The 23,647-nt window shown below is 39.5% G+C and overlaps 2 protein-coding genes across 2 annotated transcripts in view; one reads left to right on the top strand and one right to left on the bottom strand.

Annotated features, from left to right (window-relative positions):
- LOC140164925 (coiled-coil domain-containing protein 40-like) overlaps window positions 1-16,897 on the bottom strand; it is a 40,168-nt gene extending 23,271 nt beyond the window's left edge. Inside the window, 5 exon segments of the mRNA XM_072188323.1 lie at window positions 514-725; window positions 1,717-2,185; window positions 2,824-2,882; window positions 3,151-3,212; window positions 16,810-16,897. Of these exon segments, the coding sequence (XP_072044424.1) occupies window positions 514-725; window positions 1,717-2,185; window positions 2,824-2,882; window positions 3,151-3,212; window positions 16,810-16,829 (822 nt within the window). The 5' untranslated portion in view covers window positions 16,830-16,897.
- Window positions 16,898-20,305: 3,408 nt separating this feature from the next.
- Window positions 20,306-23,647, top strand: part of LOC140164924 (TBC1 domain family member 16-like) — a 57,854-nt gene continuing 54,512 nt past the window's right edge. Inside the window, 1 exon segment of the mRNA XM_072188322.1 lies at window positions 20,306-20,444. The gene's annotated coding sequence lies outside the window, so the exon portion shown is untranslated.

Here is a 23,647-nt window from a genome sequence, read left to right as displayed (position 1 = left end):
ACATTTGTGATACTAACACTAATAAACTCAGCTCAACGAGTGCTATTATTCACCGTCAAAGTGATGATGTAACAGGATTAACTACCATAGCAATAGATGAATACAATTTTTGAATATACCGTACTGCACTACAACTTTCAGGTGATACCTATGCATTGAACCAAAGATTTAAAAGAACAGGATTAAAGACCTGGATCGTAATTCTATAGAATACTCATATCATGCTGATCACTCGCACCTGTATGATCTTTGACAAGAGCGGTATTGTATTCAATCTATGATCGCAGACATAATTAATTTGGCTGCAAACAGAGGAATTGATTGTTACTACCACTATATGCATAGTTTTAAAAACTTTGAGATCTTTAGTCTTCTTGATCTTGATGAAAATTCTTCCTTCCGGAGTAAAATAAGTAAAACAAGAAGTTTGTGAGATGATCAGAAATCAATATAAATTTATGTAGATATATCTTTCTTGCAGATCAACATACAACTTTCTCAAACAGTACTTACATGATCCGGATCCAAGACGACCATCTCGTCCTCATCCTCGGATCCTTCAGACCCTTCATCTCCTTCCTCCTCCCCGGAATAAGCCTGTTCCTGCTCTTCTTCCTCCTCCTCCTCTTCGCTATCTCCATACTGGTCTGTGGTTGTGGTATAGGCAGATGGTGGGAAATCTCCACCTCCGCCGCTTCCTGCCCCGGCCCACCTGTTTCCCCCACCTGTTAAGAGAACAAAAAGTTTTTTAGCAAGTGATTATATACAAAATTTGAGATGGTTTCAATTTTGTTTTATATCCTTCATACCTAAATTTAATAAAATTTCCAAGACTTTTATATTTTACAACACAACACCAAATTCTGCCATGGTTTGATTCCTTTTATCCAAATTTACTGGCAACTTAACCAGCGAGTCAATGAGGTAATGCACGACATGCATAAATTGATCTAAACAGCCTCTTCCCTGCACGTATATGATACTCTGTCTGACCAAGTAGTGTCCGCTTGTTATGTATTGTGCATCGTAAGCACCTTCTGGTAAGTGAAACTATCAAACGGCGTTGGGTGATGGTAAAAATATCAAAATGGTAAATCATCCAATAAACTGTTTAGAATTTATACGAGTGATATCATACCAACAGCTCCACATTACGAAGTTGCTTTGTAGTTAAGGCACAGCAACATCAATTCTGAGTTTCCCATTATATAATTTCAGAAAACAAATAGGGTAACTTTTTCATTATTCATAATTTTCATTATCCAACTAATTTTTTCATTAGTTATCCTGTTTGGCTAAACTTGTTTATGGCAAGTACACAAAAGCAAAATAAACACTCAACTGAGCGACTTTTGACCAATCAGTTAAAGCAGGAAACATAGCATCCCCCATTGTTCAAGAAGAATCATTCACTTGTTACTACTCGGGAAGTTACAGTCAGTTGCAGCTTCCACCTCTCAATCTCCTCTTCCCTAGGAACAAAGTTGTTACCATACTTGTTATGGCAAGTATACAAAAGCAAAAAATACACTCAATCACTGAGCTACGAGCAACTTTTGACCATTCAGTTTCCGCAGCAAATATAGCACTCCCCCATTGGTCAAGAATCATTCGCTTGTTACTGCTCGAGAGTTTACAGTCAGTTGCAGCCTCTCAATCTCCTCTTCCCTAGCAACACAGTTGTTACCATACCAACCCATCCAACAATCTCCTCACCTGAGCCTGAGCCACGCCATCTGGGCTCATCTTCGTCCACACCATCATCATCATCTGGTTGATCTGCTCCTTCACTCCTCCTGCTTCCACCTGATGCTGGTCTTCCACCAGACCCTGTCCTTGGTTCATCGGCTACAGTACCTGGTCTACCTGCTGTACCCGTCGGCACTCTTTGCATCTCTTGCTTACCACTCCCTGAATCGGGTCTCTCCTTGCCAGCAGAGCTAGCTCTCCCTGAACCAGGCCTTGATGCTGATGTAGGCCTCCCGCCGGCAGATCCGGGTCTAGCAGCAGATCCGGGGCGGCTGCCTGAGCTTGGTCTGGTTGCTGATCTTTGAGCAGGACTTCCATCTGTTGGGGTTGCTTTGCCTGATGGGGGCTTCTGAGCTGAACCGGGTCTTTTCCCTGATGGAGGACGATCGGGCATAGCATCTGATTTAGAAACTTCTGATGTATCTTTTTCTCGGAACTGAATGGAAAAGACATGATAACATATGATTGCAGGTTATAGGTTGGTCAATTAGAATATATGTCAACACCCAGTGTAGTAATATCCCATTTGACACACAAATGTTATATCAGTATTGCAGACCTGCCAACCTACCGAAGTCAGAATGAGGGACATTGAGACCAAAACCTTGCATATGTACACAAACCAGGTACCGACAAATTCAAAGACTTAAGTTGTGCAATACTTTCAGAATTCTGAGAAGTTTTGCAGGTCTGTATTTATCACAATAGACTAAAGAGATTGTTATAGCAAATTTTAAAGTGACATTTGCATCATTTTCTGTTGTTCTTACATTTAAATTTGCCATCACTGAAATTTTCAGAAAACAGGACTGTCCCTCATTTTCACTTTGGGTAAACCCCAAATGAGGGACAGTCCCTCAAAATGAGGGACAGTTGGCAGGTCTGGTATTGCAGGAGGATGAATATCTGCAATTTAACCCCATGGGACTGGCTGAATTATCAAGTTCTATAAAAGAACTATTTTAGTTGGTTACAAAGAAGCCTATATCACATATTGAGCTAATCAGAGATATGGTAAGAATGGCCTGTAGGGCTGAACAATTATACAGGGGCAAACAAGCAAAATATTCTTACTTCCTTCAGAGCGGCAGCATTTAGTTTTGTAGTCACATCAGCTACTGTGGCTCCTTTGCCTGCAAAAACATCGGAATGAATAATAATTTATATCATAACAACTGGTATGGTAAAGAAACACAAGTGCACATATGCATACATGTATCAGTCGTAGTCCTTGCCCCTATAATATACATATCTTACTTGTCACCAATGCGCTATAATTTTTGAGAAAAATGCAAAAATAGGCACAAAATTGGCCAAGGGTGCAGTACCCCCTTAAAAGGGCTCCGCAATGCTCCTTGTCCATGGGCTCCTGAGGCTCTTGCTATGCCCCTAAGTACATACCTTCTGCTTTGGTTCCATCATCAGCTGCATCCGGGGCTTCTCCTTGATCTGCTGCACTTGTTCTGTTGATTATAATACCATGTTTGTAAGTTTTTAGTTATTGTAGTAATAATATTGCTGTCCAGAGAACAATTGAAGACCTGAGCGCAAGAAGACCGTAAGTCCACTTGGCCCCTCAACATGTATACACTAAAGTTATGTATAGTTTCTTGGGGTTTTATAATGTTTAATACATGTTCCAGGGTGAAAACATCATGAAAGGTTGTGAAAGATTTGTTTTAGCCCCTGAACATGTATAAAACAAAAATACCAAACTATAGGGGCCAAGTGGACTTACGGTCTTCTTGCGCTCAGGTCTAATGTATGATCTTATAGTTATAATATGAAATTGGTTAATTTTTGTCAAACCTGATTTTTTGGCATGATTATTTGTAATGTTTGTTTACACATGTCCCAACCTACCGTATTTCGTCAAATAAATGCCCCTGGGGGCGTTACATTTTCCCAAGGGGGGGGCATTTATTCAAGGTCAATTTTAGAACAATAAAAAACGCTAAAATGACGAAATATGAACTAGAAACACTGACTTCTGGTTCATTTCCGGGTTTCCAATCCAGATTTTCGCCAATTATTGACGCTATTATCTACCATGCGGGCAACTTGGTAAGCTTACTACATAAGATAGCATGGAAATATCGGCATTTTTTAAACATCTTGGTTGAAAAAAGTGGTGTGGGCGTTTATTTGAGGGGGGCGACTATTTGACGAAATACGGTATATAATTTGATCAGCTCGTAATTGGCAGGCTTATAATATAGCGGATTAATATCAAAATATTTTATTAAATTTCCAAAATTTTTGAGAATTAATTGTCTCTTCTCTCGTGACATCTCGCCAGAAGCATCACAACTAATTATACTTTGTCGACTTTCTAAAACACACCAAATATAGACCAGACAGGCATGACAGGTCAACTAATAGCACTCTTAACGTGAGTCTACTTTTCCCGCTGATTACGAACTGATCAAAGTTTAAATGGAATCAGCCAAATTTGTTGTGTTTGTAGGTCAACAGAAAAGTCATCAACTTGTCTGACTTTGTCTTTAAGTCTACTTGTAGATCCATGTATTCATAGTCATACATTGCTTACCTTGGCTTTGTTTTCATATCATTTTTTGTGGTGAAAAATTATAACAATTGTGTAATTAATTACAATCATTTGTAAGCAAAGATTTCTTCATGCCGATGGCCAAGTACAGATGTGATGGTGAGTGCACACCAGAATGTGGTGTAATGGTGACACATACACAGCACTTCTTGGATAGGTATATTCACATTGCTTATAATAGAGGGCGACGTTCAACTCAAAAAGCTCAAATTGCGACCATAAATCATGAAATGGCTTTACTGTACAAAATTTTGAAATTTGGACCCGGAGGGAGCACTATGAAAGTTGTAAGCATCCGTGTGAAAGAAAACACAGGTTTAGGGTGGTTTTGAAAAGCAAAACGAGGATCCGCGCGTATCCGCGAAAGATCCTGCTCGATTTCTCGAAAGCATTTGATCGAGTTCCACATTTGAGACTTCTTCACAAACTTAAGTTTTATGGCATCGAGAACAGCACATATGCCTGGATTGCTGATTTCCTGAACCATCGCTCTCAGCAAGTGATCCTGGATGGAGCCACATCTAGATCATCTCCTGTCCACTCCGGGGTCCCACAAGGCAGCGTGCTTGGGCCATTGCTCTTTCTCCTCTTCATCAATGACTTGCCTGATGTTATATCACCTCAATCCACGGTCAAGTTATTTGCAGATGACTGCATCCTCTACCGCAAAATCCAGAAGGAGGAAGATGCAGCTGGTCTTCAGCATGATCTCGATCAACTGCAGAAGTGGGAGAAAGATTGGTTGATGGAGTTTCATCCCAAAAAATGTCAAGTGCTCCACGTCACCAACAAAAAGATCTACAAGATACCATATAACATTCATGGCCTTACACTTGAAGAGGCAGACTCTGCTAAATACTTGGGCATCAATATCCACCAAAATCTCACCTGGAATCCCCACATTCAGAAAGTTGCTTCAAAAGCCAACTCTACCCGTGCATTCCTGCAAAGAAACATCAATCAGTGCCCTAGGGAGACCAAAGTCCTCTGCTACAAGACACTTCTGCGCCCTGTAATGGAATATGCCGGTGTTGTCTGGGATTCGCACTCCTCTACTTACATCAGGAAACTGGAAATGGTACAACGTAGATACGCCCGCTTAGTCTTCCACGACTACAGAACTACCAGTAGTGTCTCAGCCATGCTTTACCAACTGCAATGGCCAACCCTACAGGAAAGGCGTGCCCAGGCTAAAGTGGAAATGATGTACCGCATTGCTTACGGACTTGTTGATATTCCACAGTCCTACCTTGTTCCAACTGTGATGCTACGTGGGCACTCAATGAAATATCATGTGCCATTTGCCAGGACAAATGTTTACCAACATTCATTCTTCCCAGATGGAATCAGGCTCTGGAATGCACTTCCCCAGCAGCTTGTTGACAGCACACACGGTCGACGTCCTATAGGAGAAATATAAATTGAATAATCCGTTGGTGAGCGACGGGCGAGTGGTAGTGAGCGACAGGCGAGTGGTATTTCACTGAACGCAAGAAAAGGAGTTCTATCTGATTGGCTAGCAATCGATCGCTTAGGTCGCTCAGTAGTCAACTACAAACTCATGCATTCAATTCGATTGAAATCGATTATTCTATTATTGACGAAGATAAAGAGCGTGATAGTGTGTCAATAATGTACATTGTATTGCACCTGGTTTTACCAGCATTCCTTTATAAAATAATTTTCTCAAAGAGTTGAATATTATCAAAATTTTTACAGCGGATTTCAAATGTTTTACATCAAAATTGCAGTTAAACATATCCACAGCAAAATACCGGTCCTCACCAATTAGTACATTTAATATCCAGTTAGTACATTTAAACGAAACCTGTGATTTACGTGACAACAAATAAAATTTTCTTACAATAGAAATATCATATGGGATACTGATATGGTAGGCGCGCAACCGCCACAACGTGGAGCTGCTACTGCGTAGCTGACTTTTTGTTCCGTGGAGCCAAATTGACCAATCATGTTAGAGTTTTTCATTACTCGGAGGTAAAACTGACCAATCAAGTACGACTTACTCATTACGTGAAGCTTAATTTAGTCATTAAGAATTTGCCAGACGAGCTTCACGTGGTTGCAAGATATCCTCGGTCACGATAGTTATGATTCAAAAGTAATTTATGAAAAGTACGAACCGACTTATTATTAAGATGGACATGCACTCACAAGAAACTCATACAGTATTGTACACAACTATATAGCTAGGCAGAGTGGTGGTAAACCATGCACACAATTCTGCGATCTGCAGTGTATCGCCGGGAGCTGATTTGTACATCTTATGCGCGTGGCCTGGAATTCGACCTTCAGCAAACCAGTTCGGATTTACTTTATATACTAGTAGTAGGCCATACATACTGTAGTTACGGTACTGCCCGTTTTCCTATACACACTACTCAGTGCGCTCACCATTGACGCGTGACCTAGTGTATGTTAGAAGGTTTTATGCCATTGCCTATATGAAGTCACTGTGTAAAAAATAACCAGTCAATATTTAAAGTATTCTCTGAAATTCTAGAAAATATAGTTTTGTAACATTTCCTAAATTTTAGCTAATTTAGGTGTTTGGAAATATTGGTACTTTTGTGTTTTAGGAAGGATATGTAAACGACAGATAACACCAAAAATATATGAACAAATTATTTCTAAACTGTGTTAAGTCTGCAAACCATTATGCTTCTCATTTTCAAGAACGCTGGTTAACAATAAGCAGACTATTGTCTCATTTCAAACAAAAGCCCAGACAGTATTGTTACCTTATGCGTTAAGCTTTATAATCATTCACCCAACTGAAACTATAATACCAGCTCATTGTTCATTGCACAGGTAAAACAGACACAAGTGCAGTGTGTATTTAACCAGAGAAGATCTGATGTAACATAGTTGAGCTGTTTTCATTGAGTGTTATCTTGGTTTAATAGCTTTTAATGTGGTTTAAGTCCTTCAAAGGTCGTGGTGAATTCTACTGTAGACATGACTGCATCATGATTATTTTAAAGTCAACAACATTCAACAATATGATCACCGTGATAGTATGACAGTATCAGTACCGTGGGTGTCAGTGATCCTGGCCTGACACAGTAGACAAACAAACAAACACGCCACACACATGGCACATGCATGCAAGATAACATTGACTATACACTAATCAAACAATGGTATTGATCCTGTACAACTGTTTGTGGTTTATTTACATTCGATTCATTTAAAATCCACATAGTAAACATTAATTTTGGCAAGAGTTTTCTCTCTCTGAACGATGATGCATCAACTGGCTCCAGCGTAATGAAAAGATCTAACATGATTGGTCAATTTAGCTCCTGGCGAAAAGTAAGCTACGCGTAGCAGCTCCACGCTAGGCGGTTACGGCCAGCCATATACTGATCATGCGAAAATCGTAAAACATAGAATAGAAACAGTGTGGCCGGCTCTCAAAATCTCAAATTGTATGCATAGCCTGAGTCGCACGGCCTATCTCGAACAAAATAGCTCAAAATCACCATGCGTAGTTGTTGAAAAACGTGAGGATTTATCGTACTACCACGGCAATTTTTAAGACGAAGATATAGGGATGATGATGGTGTGCAGCACCTCCCTGGAATGCTTCAGAGGGCAGGTGCAGTCCGTCCAGCTCCGCTAGACGACTTCCAGTTTTTATCGCACCTTAGATGTAGTCAGCACTGTAAATTTCCTGCACCCACCATGCAAAAAGTACGAATATACGCTATGTGCGGACTGTACTATATTGGAAGAAGAAGAGGGTCTCAAAATACTCATTTTACTGAAAGAAGGGGTGGTTTTTTTTAAGGACGATCCTCGCTTAGGGTAATTTTTTAATTACCAATTATTACGGACATTAGTGGTGACATATTTATCAAGTTATTCGGCACAAAAGAGTGGTTTCCAAGCAATTTTACTAACCAGATTTTTAAAACATCGGAGCCGACTTCCCGGCCGACTTCAACAGCGCCAATTTTAAGCTTACCGTACCGATATCATCACTGTCAATGAATGGCACTCTACCGACACACGCAACGAATAGGGGCAAATTTCAAACCAATTCCTCACTTTTACGAGGGGGTATCAAAAAGTTTTAGAAATCGCCCAGAAGTGAAAGAGCTATATCAATGAAATTTTGTTAGTGCAATCACTGGTCCTTATGTACATTATGGTGCAAAAATGGTCTCATAGGTATGTTTACTTTTTTTACATGTGGCACTAGATGCCAATAACCTGCTGCCCCAGTTACTGCAAATAAACTGCAAGATTGAGAAAATTGAGGCAAGCAGCATTATTAAGATCCTGCTTTTGAAGGGTTGCATACGGACTTGTTGATATTCCACAGTCCTACCTTGTTCCAACTGTGATGCTACGTGGGCACTCAATGAAATATCATGTGCCATTTGCCAGGACAAATGTTTACCAACATTCATTCTTCCCAGATGGAATCAGGCTCTGGAATGCACTTCCCCAGCAGCTTGTTGACAGCACCTCCCTGGAATGCTTCAGAGGGCAGGTGCAGTCCGTCAGGGATATAAAGGGATAGGCATCGTAGCTATTACGTAACACACCGAATGATGTAGTTTAACTCCAGACAACGATCATGCGTTGATATTTACAAAATGGCGAATGATGTAGTTTAACTCGAACAATAGCGTGACGTAGTTGGTGGCGCTGTTCCTATATGCACTTTCACCCTCCTGAGTCCGTCCAGCTCCGCTAGACGACTTCCAGTTTTTATCGCACCTTAGATGTAGTCAGCACTGTAAATTTCCTGCACCCACCATGCAAAAAGTACGCGATATACGCTATGTGCGGACTGTACTATATTGGAAGAAGAAGAGGGTCTCAAAATACTCATTTTACTGAAAGAAGGGGTGGTTTTTTTAAGGACGATCCTCGCTTAGGGTAATTTTTAATTACCAATTATTACGGACATTAGTGGTGACATATTTATCAAGTTATTCGGCACAAAAGAGTGGTTTCCAAGCAATTTTACTAACCAGATTTTTAAAACATCGGAGCCGACTTCCCCGGGCCGACTTCAACAGCGCCAATTTTAAGCTTACCGTACCGATATCATCACTGTCAATGAATGGCACTCTACCGACACACGCAACGAATAGGGGCAAATTTCAAACCAATTCCTCACTTTTACGAGGGGGTATCAAAAAGTTTTAGAAATCGCCCAGAAGTGAAAGAGCTATATCAATGAAATTTTGTTAGTGCAATCACTGGTCCTTATGTACATTATGGTGCAAAAATGGTCTCATAGGTATGTTTACTTTTTTTTACATGTGGCACTAGATGCCAATAACCTGCTGCCCCAGTTACTGCAAATAAACTGCAAGATTGAGAAAATTGAGGCAAGCAGCATTATTAAGATCCTGCTTTTGAAGGGTTGCAGTGCCTAGAAAATTGATGACGAAATGAAAGTTATCTTCGGTGGTGATTGTGATATGTCACTGTCGCTTTTTGGAAAAGGAATTTTTATTTTATCACAGATTTTCTGGGCACTGTAACCCTTAAAATGGAACTTAATCAGGCTGCATGCCTCAATTTTCTCCATTTTGCTGGTTATGCGGTTACATAGGCAGGTTGTGACATCTAGCTCCTGTAAAAAAAGTACACATACTTATATATGAGACCATTTTTGCACCATAATGTACATAAGGACCAGTGATTGCACTGTCAAAATTTCATTGATATAGCTCTTTCACTTCTGGGCGATTTCTAAAACTTTTTGATACCCCCTCGTATATTGTCTGTCCTTGTTTAGGGGTAAAATTTCAAACAAAATCTTAGCTTTAATAGGGTGTTTTTATTTTGGTAAAATCCTTGTTTAGGAGCCAATCTCCCTTATTATGTACCCATCTGTGATACAAAAAAAAATAGAATTTTCTCTAAAAAATAATTTTGGTACATATTAGCACCAACAACTCACATGTAAAATATGAGCGTGCACAGCGCCTCGCTCAGCTTGAAAAATTCTTGAAATTTCAGCCTCTCTGAGCCTTACTTGCAAATGGTAAACTTTGGAGGTGCATAACATCGTGCGCCATCATCATCCCAACCTGCATTTTGCATTTTTTTAAAGTACCAAATGGTTACATTACAAAAACCAAGAAAAAATATTGGGATCTTGATGGCGCACAAAATCAGCAAATCCAATGATTTGATGAAAAGCGCCCTCGTGCAAACTTCAAAGCATCATAACGGGCTGCGCCATCAAGATCCCAAGTCCGAACAAGTTTGAAATTAAAGACCTCCATGGCAAGTTTCATTTTTCAGCAAAATTTTTGGGATTTCGTTTGGCGCACCGAGTTAACAGAGGTCAAAGGTCAAAATTTCCTATTTTCGCACATATTTGCACGCCTGTATTATTAAGCCAACGCCACCTGACTCTCCGAATAGCATTTCATCAAAGAAGAAGTAATTCTCTGCAAGAACTGAAAAAATTAGCTTGGGATCTCCTGATCTTCATATTTTTCTGATTTTTTGAAAATGGACTTTTTGGAGGTCAATTTGACCTCTTTTTCCACTCGCTGCACAATGTGGGCTTTTTACTGCATCACAAAAAGATGCGCCAACAAGATCCCAATTTTATTAGTCATCGCTCTAGCTTCTTTGGCGACCAGTAGATAAAACACAAGCAACAGCTAATTGGGATCATGTGGGCGCACTAATATAAAAGAGGTCAAAGGTCAAGCTTTGTGCCAAAGTGATGCATATTTTGCCTATGTGCAGCACGAAAGTGGAACTTTGACCCGCAATAAAAATGTGCGCCAACAAGATCCCATCTTACTTTTTGGATGATTGGATAAAGGGGCTTATGTATAACTGATAACAAGTAAAAAAAAAAATGGGATCATGTGGCGCACTAATTCAATAGAGGTCAAAGTTCATACTTTGTGCCGAATTGGCATTATTTTGCCTATGTGCAGCACAAAAGTGGAACTTTGACCCACAATATAAATGTGCCAACAAGATCCCATCTTACTTTTTGGATGATTGGATAAAGGGGCTTATGTATAACTAATAACAAGTAAAAAAAGTGGGATCATGTGGGCGCACTAATTCAATAGAGGTCAAAGTTCATACTTTGTGCCAAATTTTTTTTTCAATGGGGATCACCAGACATGTCTCATAGAAACTTGTGTGAGTGCATTTCAGATGATGCTGATTCCATCATGGTAGTTGGTGAGAGTAAAAAAAATTTTGTCAAAATACTTAGTCATATTTTGCAAAATTTGAGTGAAAGGTTGCTAAATTTGGAAACTTTAGGTTAAAAATCGTTTAATTTTGTATGAAGTATGAACTTTGACCTCTATTGAATTAGTGGGCCCACATGATCCCACTTTTTTTTACTTGTTATCAGTTATACATAAGCCCTTTTATCCAATCATCCAAAAAGTAAGATGGGATCTTGTTGGCGCACATTTTTATCGCGGGTCAAAGTTCCACTTTCGTGCTGCACATAGGCAAAATTATGCATCACTTTGGCACAAAGCGTGACCTTTGACCTCTTTTATATTAGTGCGCCCACATGATCCCAATTAGCTGTTGCTTTTTTTTTGTCTACTGGTCGCCAAAGAAGCTAGAAGATGAAAAATAAAATTGGGATCTTGTTGGCGCATCTTGTTGTGATGCAGTAAAAAGCCCACATTGTGCAGCGAGTGGGAAAAAGAGGTCAAATTGACCTCCAAAATGAGGCTAAGTCCATTTTCAAAAAATCAGAAAAATATGAAGATCAAGAGATCCCAAGCTAATTTTTTCAGTTCTTGCAGAGAATTACCTCTTCTTTGATGAAATCCTATTCCGAGAGTCGGGTGACGTTGGCGCGCAATAATACAGGCGTGCAAAAATGTGCGAAAATAGGAAATTTTGACCTTTGACCTCTGTTAACTCTGTGCGCCAACGAAATCCCAAAAAATTTTTGCTGAAAAATGAAACTTGCCATGGAGGTCTTTAATATCAAACTTGTTCGGACTTGGGATCTTGATGGCGCAGCCCATTATGATGCTTTGAAGTTTGCACGAGGGCGGTTTTCATCTAATAGTTGGATGTGCTGATTTTGGGTGCCATCAAGATCCCATTTTTTTTTCTTGGTTTTTGTAATGTAACCATTTGGTACTTTAAAAAAATGCAAAATGCAGGTTGGGATGATGATGGCGCATGCGATGTTATGCACCTCCAAAGTTTACCATTTGCAAGTAAGGCTCAGAGAGGCTGAAATTTCAAGAATTTTTTCAAGCTGAACGAGGGCGCTGTGCACGCTCATATTTTACATGTGAGTTGTTGGTGCTAATATGTACCAAAATTATTTTTTAGAGAAAATTCTATTTTTTTTTTGTATCACAACCCCCTGATTTGGGTACATAATAAGGGAGACTGGCTCTTAGGGCTAGTTTGACAAATTTTCAACATCCTAGCTTTGGGTCATTTTTGAATTGAAAGTCAATTCTTTTGAGAAATTGCCTTGGTGCCCTTCTCGGTGTGTGTACTTTTTTTTCTCTTCACTATTTAATCATATACTACCCTGCTGCTTGACGCTGAGCGGCGTGGCACACACGCATTGCAGACAAACGGACACAATAAAGGCTTGTCATTGCCGTAGGTATGATCATCAAATTTTCAAGTATGATATTTCACATTGAAATTGATTTATTTAGAAAGGTGATTATTTAACTTAAAAAATGAGGGGTCAACCATGTCTGTAGGACAAATATTAGCGAAGTTATGGGCAAATGTAATTTTCCAAATTCTGTGACCATCATGACGGTACCTTACAATGAATTACTGTACAAACAAGCAAGTACATGCAACATTTTTCAGTATGGCGATCCATTTTACAGAAAAGCAAATAAAAAAAAAAAAAATAACTATCACTGTATGATAACTTCTGTATCAAAGTTAGGCATGTTCACAAAATTTTCAAGTAGGATATTTCACATTGAAATTATTTTGTTTAAAAAGGTGATTATTTAACTTAAAAACTGAGGGGTCAACCATGTCTGTAGGTCAAAAATTAGCGAAGTTATGGGCAAATGTGTGTTTTTAAAAAACTGCACTTTTCTGCGCCCATCATTGACATTGACAATGCCTTACACTGACTTACTCACTGTACAAAAAAGCATTTAATGCACCATTTTTTACCACGATGATCCATTTTACTGGCTCAGTTGCCAACCAGACATTATAATTACATAAGTTGCCAACCAGACATTATAATTGCCAATGAAACTTGGCTCAAACCATCCTTTCTGAGTAGTGAAATGATGCCTCCTGGCTTCAACCCCCCAATCAGAAAAGATCGCCCTGATGGATGGGGAGGTGTCTTACTTGCCACCAAATCTGATCTCGTCGATGGTGAAATCCTGCTTGAAGGTAATAGTGAACTAGTTGTCACCAAAGTTGAGATGGTAAAACAACAGCCACTCATCATCATATCAGCTTACAGACCACCAAAGAATGATCTTGCTTATGCTCAGAATTTGTGCCAGTCCATTCGTCAAATTGTCTCCAGCAATCCCGCTGCGACTGTTTGGGTTAGTGGCGACTTTAACCTCCCAGACATTAACTGGGAAAACGATAAGATCGTCAGCCATCAGTATACTATAGCAATTAATAACTGCTTCATCTCTACTTTTAATGACCTTGGTCTCAGCCAAATGGTTGACTTTCCAACAAGGCTCACCAGCACCTTGGATTTGTTCCTGACAAATAGACCATCACTTGTCACTAAATGTATTCCCCTACCCGGAGTGAGTGACCACGAGATGGTCCTCGCCATATCAGACATTCGTGCGAAGCGGCAAAAACCAGCTCGTCGCCAAATACTGCTTTGGAAAAAACCTGACATGGACTGTATCAAGTCAAAGCTAAACGAGTTTGCCGACATGTTCATCTCTTCAAACTCTATTGACACACCAGTCAATGACTCATGGACTCAAATCACTACTGAGCTGCACCGAGTCTTGGACACTATGGTCCCATCTAAGTTGTCCACCACCAGGTTTAGTCAACCTTGGATTAATCGTCACCTCAAAAGTTTGTCTAGAAGCTCACAAAAAGGCCAGTAAGTCAAAAAAGCAGAGTGATTGGACTCATTACAAAGAACTGAAGAAAACAATGCAAAGAGACTGTAGATCAGCATACAATAATTACATTGGTGATATGTTATGTGATGATGTGGATAGTAATCCAAAAGATTTTGGTCCTTCATCAAAAGCAAGCGCTGTGATAGCTCTGGTGTAGCTCCCCTTATGAAGGATGGTACTCTTCAAAGTGATGGCACAGTTAAAGCAAACCTGCTAAACAACCAGTTTGTCTCAGTGTTCACTGATGAGGATACGTCTTCCTTACCTGACCTTGGCAGAAGTCCTCACCCTCCTGTTCCATCCTTTGAAATCAAATGTGAAGGTGTGTAGAAGCTCCTGTCACAGATTAAACCACACACAGCTTGCGGCCCAGATAACCTGCCAGCGTATCTGCTGAAAGAGTGTGCAGAGGAGTTAGCTCCTGTTTTCACCCTGCTCTTCAAAGCCACGCTTCACCAGGGAAGGATCCCGAGTGAGTGGAAGTCAGCAAATGTAACACCCATCTTTAAAAAGGGTGATATATAAAACATAAGCCCGAGAATTACCGGCCAATATCACTCACATCCATTGTTTGTAAAACCATCGAGCACATCATTCACAGCCAAATAATTCATCACCTGGACAACCATGGTCTTCTGGCAGAAACCCAATTTGGATTCAGGAAGAGGCGATCTTGCGAATCACAGCTGTTGTTAACCATCAACGACTTGGCTGAAGGACTTCGTGACGAACACCAGATTGATACCATCCTCCTCGATTTTTCGAAGGCTTTCGATCGAGTCCCGCATGAGCGCCTTCTCCAGAAGCTTCACCACTATGGAGTCCGTGGTCATCTACACTCTTGGATTCGTGATTTTCTGACAGGACGTACACAACAAGTCACCATCGAGGGGAAGAAGAGCAGCCTGGCAAGCGTCACTTCAGGGGTACCCCAGGGCACTGTCCTGGGCCCCCTGTTGTTCCTAGTGTTTATAAATGACCTACCAGAGCATGTATCATCAAGTGTTCGCGTCTTTGCCGACGACTGCCTCCTGTATAGAACCATCGAGTCACAAGATGATATCTCCATCCTTCAAAATGACCTGAACAACCTTCAATGAGTGGGAGAAGAAATGGCTGATGTCCTTTAATGCCGACAAATGTGAGGTCCTGAGAATATCCAACAAAAGAAATAACATCCTAGGAGCCCAGTATACAATTCATGGGTCAGCACTTCGCACTGTAGATGAGGCCAAATACCTCGGCGTTACCATACATCTGAGTTGGAAACCGCACGTCAGCAACATCTCGAAGAAAAGTAACAGCACCCTTGGCTTTTTACGTCGTAACCTGAGGAAGTGTCCACCAAACATCAAGGAGAAGGCATATAAGACCTACGTAAGCCCTACTTTGGAGTTTGCTTCCTCGGTATGGGACCCTCATACAAAAGATCAGGTGGCCCAGATTGACATGATCCAAAGACGTGCCGCCAGATTTGTGAAGTCCGATTACAACCAAAGACACAGCGTAATGTCACAGATGTTGGCAAGTCTCCAATGGCAGTCTCTGTATGAACGACGGGCACACAGCAAAGTCATCATGCTATACAGAATCATCCACGGCCTAGTTGCCATACCAGCAGCCCCACCATATCTTTTCCCATCAACCGAATCAACCAGAGGTCATCAGCACCAGTTCAAGCAACAGCACTGTAGGATCCAATCTTTCCAGCACAGCTACTTTCCTAGTGTTATCTGCATTTGGAACACGCTACCAGCATCAGTGGTCACAGCCCAGTCCCTGGAGATCTTCAGGACCCGCTTGAAGCCACTAACTCTCCGTTAACCAGCTCCACCAGGCTTTTTACTCGCACTCTCCAGCACCAGTTTTGTTTTGGCACCTTTCGCTTGATATTTGTTCCGTGATCCAGCACCTTTGCACCCAAGTGCGACAATCCTCAAGTTGAGGGAGGTACTCACCGGCAGATAGATAGATAGGCTCAGCCTCAGCGTTTGGAAAAAAAAATAGATCAATTCAAAACTGAGTCGGAGGATTGTCCGCAATGTAATAGTGTACATGCATGGTAGGTGCAAATGAGTACATGGAATTACCAATACATCCTTGACACTACATCCTTACTTATGGATCCTGTCGAGTATCGTTGTAGAAGTAGAAGAGTAGTGCAGTACATCACTGGCACTGCACTGAGACTGACATGACTGTGCATGTGGGAGACTGAGTTTGAGTAAGCTTAAAAAAGTTTAATGTTTTGAAGACATTTTTGAGCAACCAATTAAGTATCTACCGTTACTTATCTCAGATCAAAATCAAATAGGAAAGTATATTCTAACTATAAATTACAAAATGTAACCAGTATTGGTTATAACTAGAAAAACACGCATTTACCTGTCCTCTTGGTCAGCCATAATTTATGAATTGACGTTTGTTGTTGCTATGTGTTACAAATGCATTATGGGAGTGAAAATATTGACCTCGTTCAATCATAGATCTTATATTAGTTCATATTTTACCAAATTTTCATAAACTACACATTCATTGGCATAATCTTAAATTATCAAATAATATTAATATTTTTTAAATGTCCGTAAATGTACTTATTGGGTTTGAAAAAGTAATTTATAGACATTAGCTAACATTTTAAGATTAGCAAATCATTAAAATGGACAGTTTTCGCGAAGTTGCACGGCCATTACGGTGTTTTTATACCATAAAAATCTACCTGATAAAAATATACGCAGTTAGTTCAGCTCGTCCCCGGATCGGAGCTCGTCACTCGGTACTCGTCACAGGCCTGATCGACCCCCCCCCAAAAAAACCCTACTGCTGTCAAGTGCCAGAATGAATGAACAGGCAGGGTTTTGGTTTTTTTTGTGGGGGGGGGGGGTGCTGATTCCCAAAAGCGTAAAAAGCCTGATTTTTTGCTCTCTACACCAGGGAGGTGGATAATTTACTGCGTGGGCAATTTAATTTATATTTGCCCTCAAATTAGAGAAAATAATTTACTGGGTGGGCAGCGGTAATTAATTGGATCCAGGCGTTTTGATTTTCGGAAATGTAAACCTGTTGGCGCCTGAGTTATTTTAGCTTTCATCAGGAGCACTCTATAGGCCTATGCTTGTAGACGAGGATTTACGGTATTACCAAAGTATTGCCAAACGGCACTATTTGACCAGATATTTATTAGTAGTTTCAATGTTTACAGGTATTTCCAAGTAATTTCCGGTATCAGAGATGCCACTTTTCCTTCTTTTGCATGAATTCCTTCTTTTATAAAGTCAAAATTTCCGCACTTTTAATATCTTCAAGCCAATTTTAAGGTTTTTTTTATCCAAATGGACACATTATTTCAGGCGGTTTTTTTCCCCACAAAGTTCCAGGGTTTTTGTTTTAGGTAGCCCAAAGTGGCATCTCTGTGGTATAAGTTAGTATTCCTCGGTATTTTCCACCAAGACTGTATAGAGTAAAATGAATTTACCAGAATTTGGCAAAAAATATACGGCCAACCCTGAATTATATTGACCTATTTCCCAATCATAATGAAAAAGTTTTTTAAAATATTATGTATTCTTTCAACATTTAAAGTTTAGATTGATTGCATTGTAGGAAATTATTTTCCTAATTATAATACTATTACCAATTTGTGCATACTCAAAGATTTGAAAATGAGCCAGTATATCTGGCTTAATTTTCAAATAATGTTTCAAGTCTATTTTAAAACATACCTCAGAATCCAAATTTATGGACTCAATGGATTTTGTGTGGAATAATATGAATTTCTAGCTTCCTTTATTTACCATTACCTACTGTATGATAATAATTCCTACTCCGAAGTTGTAAACATTGTAAATGAGTAAATTGGAAGATACATCACTTTCATTATTCTACAAATTAATCATAATGCAAACTTCAAGAGATGCACCATGGTACTAGTTTTATGATAATTATTATTTGGTGCCCACATTTTTGTGAGCAAAATAATTTACTGGTGGGCAATTTTGGGCAATGGGCAAGTTGAATTTACTGGGTGGGCAAAATATTTTACTGGGTGGGCAAATGCCCACCCAGTTAACATGTTATTTACCACCCTGCTCTACACTCGCGAATTGTGATATTTATATTTTGGGACTTTATATACTTTTGCAATTTTTTTTTTGGGGGAGGGTTCAAGTCGCACCCTGCGTACGGGCCTGTGAATGAATGAATGAACGAATGAATGGATGAATGAATTCAGGAATGAATGAATGAATGAATTGTTGAATGAATGAATGAATTGTTGAATGAATGAGTCCCGGCCCCCCCAACTCAACACAAAAGTTGACAACCATGAGCCTGAGTTACCAAATCTTTCAAAAGCCCCTTTTGCAATGATTTTTCATCAAATTTACCCCCTTTTTCATGCAAAATCGAGGACAAAATATGGCCAAAAACAACCCCTTTTTTGCGTTTTTTAATGACTAGAATTTGAAACACCCGCTTTCAATGATTAGAATTTCAAACACCCCTTATCAATGACACTAAATATTGACATAAAATTTCTGGATTTTATCAAAATTTCGCGGACAGTGCAAATTAAATACCCCTATTATGCTAATTTCACTGTCAAATTTCACGGACAGTACAAATTAAATATCCCCTATTTTGCCAATTTCAAGGTCCTTGCTACTGGTAAAAAAATAACCCATTTTCCGCGCAATTTGGTAACTCTCATGGTTGTCAACTTTTGTGTTGAGTTGGGGGGCCGGGGAATGAGTGAATGAATGAATGAATGAATGAATGAATGAATGAACGAACGAACAACTTGAACGAACAAACGCTTGCACGAACGAACGACTGAATGAACGAACGAACGAACTGACAAACGAATAAATGTTTTTACTGTTACGGTGGTCTTTCAAAGCATGCGGGATCTGCTTTGGAAGCTTTTGGAGCCATCTGTATGTCTCAGAGCTTTAAATGGGACACCCAAACACTAGTGCTATTTGCAAATTAGTTTCCTTAGTGTTATTATCAAGTGTAATTTCCATAGCAGGTTTACCGCTTAGGCCTAATAGCATCGATTCTGCGCCCCTCATAATTCGACCCGTATTATCAGTGGGATACATACATGACATCATAGGGCCTACATATACCATTTTCTTATAGCTACTGTAGAATACATGTAAAGTCGTTGAGATTCCAAAAAGGCTTTAATGGGCTGCCGGTAATGAGCGCGCGTAGCGCGCCAAAAAATGTATTATACACTATTTTTTTGGCCATAATCGGTGTAAAAAAGGGCTTTATTGGTGCACTATGCGTGCGTAGCGCGCAAACATTGTGTATGCTCTTGTTCTTTTGGTATTTTCTTGTTTAAAACTTTTTTGACCCCCTCCTTTAGTAACCAAAACTGTTTGACCCCCCCCAATATTTTCCACCCCCCCCCCGCCACCAAAGTATTTATGAACACTCCCTTTATAGCCCGGTAGTTAGCTTTTATTAGTTTTCTTCTGTTATGATATTTAGGGGTGGATGTTCCCCCTTGCAAATTTAGGGGGTGGTGTCTCCGCCCCTCCCGCTTCCTCTTCACCGAGGAAACCAGTCTTCTCTAGTTTATTGGACAAAAAGCTACAAAATACGTGCCATACGAGTGAGCCACGGTTTTGCCGTCTCTGTTCATTCCAGTTATTCAATCATGCCGCATACCACTTGAGAATAATTTAAAATAGCGCCCTCGATCTCTCGAATGAAATAATTATAGAAACACTAAATTTAAATGGACTTCCACGAAATCTGTCCGTTTTCATTTTGGTGAAGCCCGTTACTTTTCTTTTCATGCACAAGAAATGGGAGCTTATGCAATGCTTGGTACCATATGTGATGATCATGATTTTCGCGAAATCAATTTCCAATCTCGGCAATGCGGAACAACAACAACACCTGTTCAGAAAAGCTGCTACTTTAAACCATTCAAGAGACAATAACTAGTAAATTAACACAAGAAATCATAGGATTTCCGGAGCTGTGGTGTTCACTTTTTATTTTTGGTAAGTCGTATTCTAAGAGGAAGTTTTTCGAAGGTAATTGTGATGATTTTTGTTTTTGTAAAATTGTAAATTATTTATGGGATTGATAAATTGCCATTTTTTTACAGATTAGTACAACTTAGGAACTTATACGATGTCCTCATTCACAAACTGATACTATCTGTCCATCGTATAAGACTGTTACCGCACGGCAGCTGGTTGAAGGAATATTACACAGTCAAGAATAGGCTCCATCATTTTTTTGTTCTGATCCCTCCCAGTCTCCCAACAAAACATCAAAAGCGTTGCACATTTACTTACTTAGGGGTGGTGCAATAATTATGTGTACCCCAGGGTGAATTATAGGGGGGCAAAGATTTTTGGCAGGCCAAAGGGGGGGGCAAGCATTTTTGGCAGGTCGAAAGGGGGTCAAGCAATTTTGGCAGGTCGAAAGGGGGCAAGCAATTTTGGCACAGATATTTTGGGCACTGTTTCTATATTACGCCCTAAAAGGCGTGGGAAAAGCGTTATGAACACGTTCGAATATGCAAAATGTCCTGCTTTCGCTTTCGCCGCATTATATGTTAAGACAATTTAAGGTTTTAAATTCGGGTTCCCCAAAATCTTGCATGTGTAAGGGGGGGGGGCAAAGAGTTTTTTTGCACGTTTAACGGGGGGGCAAAGGTTTTTTAGCACGTCGAAGGGGGGGGCAAAGGTTTTTGGCACGGCCAAAGGGGGGGCAAGCGATTTTGGCAGACCATTTTGAGAATTCAAAATTGGGCAGGGGTGTAGTACCCCTTAATTAGTGAAAAATATTAAAATGTTAACGAGGATAAACCTGGAGGATAAGCGGTAGAGGATAAGCGGTAGAGGAGTATGTGCAATCTCTATGAGAAATGTTGTGGAAACATGATATCTTTTTGAATTTTAAATTTTATCATTGCCAAATTCTGTGCTATACATGCAAATCATATCTCAAATCAAAGCTTGTTCATTCATTATTCATATTCAACTATTAGTTTGATCTATTTCATGTTTTCAAGTACTCACTGAGAACCGCAAGTCACAAGATCCACAATTTTTCCCTATTCACTACACACAAATGCCAAGATTTTCAGTCACAACGGTCGTTTTGGCTTTAAATTGTTGTTACTTGAGAATTATACACCCTAAGATAGGAAAAGTATACATTTTTGGAAAGCATTTTACCCAGGGAATCCAAATATGCAGTTAAAATAAATGTAGGACACTCTAAAGAAAATATTTTCAAAAATGTAATCAACATTTGGTGCGTAAAGTTACGTACATTTTCACACCCTGTATCACCACTTTGGCCAATCATAACATAGTAAAAGTATACATTTTATTAAAGCTCATAGTGTTGCCTGCCACAAAATTAGATTACATTAGAGGTATTCCATATCAGTAGCAAATGCAATAAATTATCAATTTTCTAGTAAATTTTTTTTTTCAGGATATCACCCTATATATTTTCTTACACACCCTGTATACCAACATCAATTTTGCATTGTTGGATTCCTTGGAACATTAGCTTTCCAAAAATGTATATAGTTTTGCTGGTGTGAGATGTATAGTTTTAGACATGTATCAATATAAGTGAAAATGAAGACAAATGATCAAAATCAGTGTTTGTAACGCAAATGTGCCCCACCATATGACACGTGACCAAATACTAGAACTTACTTCGGATTTCTGGGTACGGGATGAATTGCGAATCATGAGTCTCCTCAACAGCTACTTTGGTTTCACGTCATACATTCTGTGAAAAAGCGAACCACACTAACTGCTGAGGAGACGGTAAACCGATATATTTATAAAACTTCCACGTCCGGACGTAGTGGGCGAATAGCTCAATTAGTTAGCGCATCATGCTTCACCCGTGAGGTACCCGGTTCAAAATCCGGTATCGGAAGATTTTTTTCCTCTCCATTTTTAACCAAAACCTTTTTATATATTCATTTGAAATGTACATATTGCAAGGGGAAATATATTTTGTTTCCTTTTTTTCTGAAACGGTACGAAAAAAAAACAACAAATATTTTCCGTTCAATACGGGCCGGCATTGTACAGCATGTCAGCATTCGTCATACTGAACGGGAATTGTTGTTGTTGCTTGCCTGCCCAGAATGCAATTCACGTATACCAAGGTATTGGATTGCAAATTTGGCTATTTATTCACATTTACGCTGAAAATGCTCTCGTTTTTCACAAAGCAGCATAAAGGGGCGATATTTGATATTATTATGTAATTTTAAAGACAATCCATATCCAAAACCAATAGGGTTACCCACCTTTAAGACTGTCCTTTTTAATATACGCAAAGAAAGTAGGGCCAAGCTACCTAGTCCTAGAAATGGTCAAATTTTGGCAAGAAATATCTCTGTAATCCTATGTAAGTCCCATATCACATCGTTATCGGCGATCGTGATTTTTGTTTTCTGAAGTTTGGCTGGTACCTACATTGTACTAGCATCATGCACGTGATGTGACACAGCTAAAATAATCGATCGGGGATCATTAAAACGTCAACAAATTTCAAAACACAGAAAGCAGTAAACTTAATGGCGAGCGGTCCGAATTTTGAGCCATACAAGTTTACGTGGTGAACCACGGTTGTTTGATGTATATATAATTGGCTTCATTATTAACTAAATGCAAACTATAGATGGCGCTATTTATCCTAAATCATATTTCTTTATTTGCAAAGGGTAGGTGATTAATACTGCCATTAAAACAGCTGGAATATGTGAAACAAGCAACAAGGAAATTTTATAAACATATTTTATCAAACAATAAAAGGAATTATTTGTATTAAAAACTTGAAAGAGTAATTACCAGTATCTAAATAGCGCCACCAATTTTGTCAATAATAGATACATTTTATATCCGAAAAAGCTGTAAAAATGCTATAAAAGTGAATAATTTTGTAAAAGAGGGCAAATTAAAGTTGAGAATGACTCACAAGCATCTGTATACATTAGCAAAGACTGCTTGAAATTTTCATTTTTTCCCCGAACAATTATTAACTGGAACAATTTACCTGAACAAATAACCCAAATAGAAGACATACCACAGTTTAAAGAAGCTGTAGCCAACCATATCAAAGAGAAGCATCAAGACTAACCAAGCACACCGCACGCACATTCCCTGACTGTCTGACTCCAGGAGGAGTGTTGGCCAGTACTAAATCAAGATCAAGATCA

The sequence above is a fragment of the Amphiura filiformis genome, chromosome 11 (assembly GCF_039555335.1).
Source record: "Amphiura filiformis chromosome 11, Afil_fr2py, whole genome shotgun sequence".
Lineage (NCBI taxonomy): Eukaryota > Metazoa > Echinodermata > Ophiuroidea > Amphilepidida > Amphiuridae > Amphiura > Amphiura filiformis.
The sequence above is the reverse complement of the archived record's forward strand: the minus strand, read 5'-3'. Positions and strand labels throughout refer to the sequence as shown.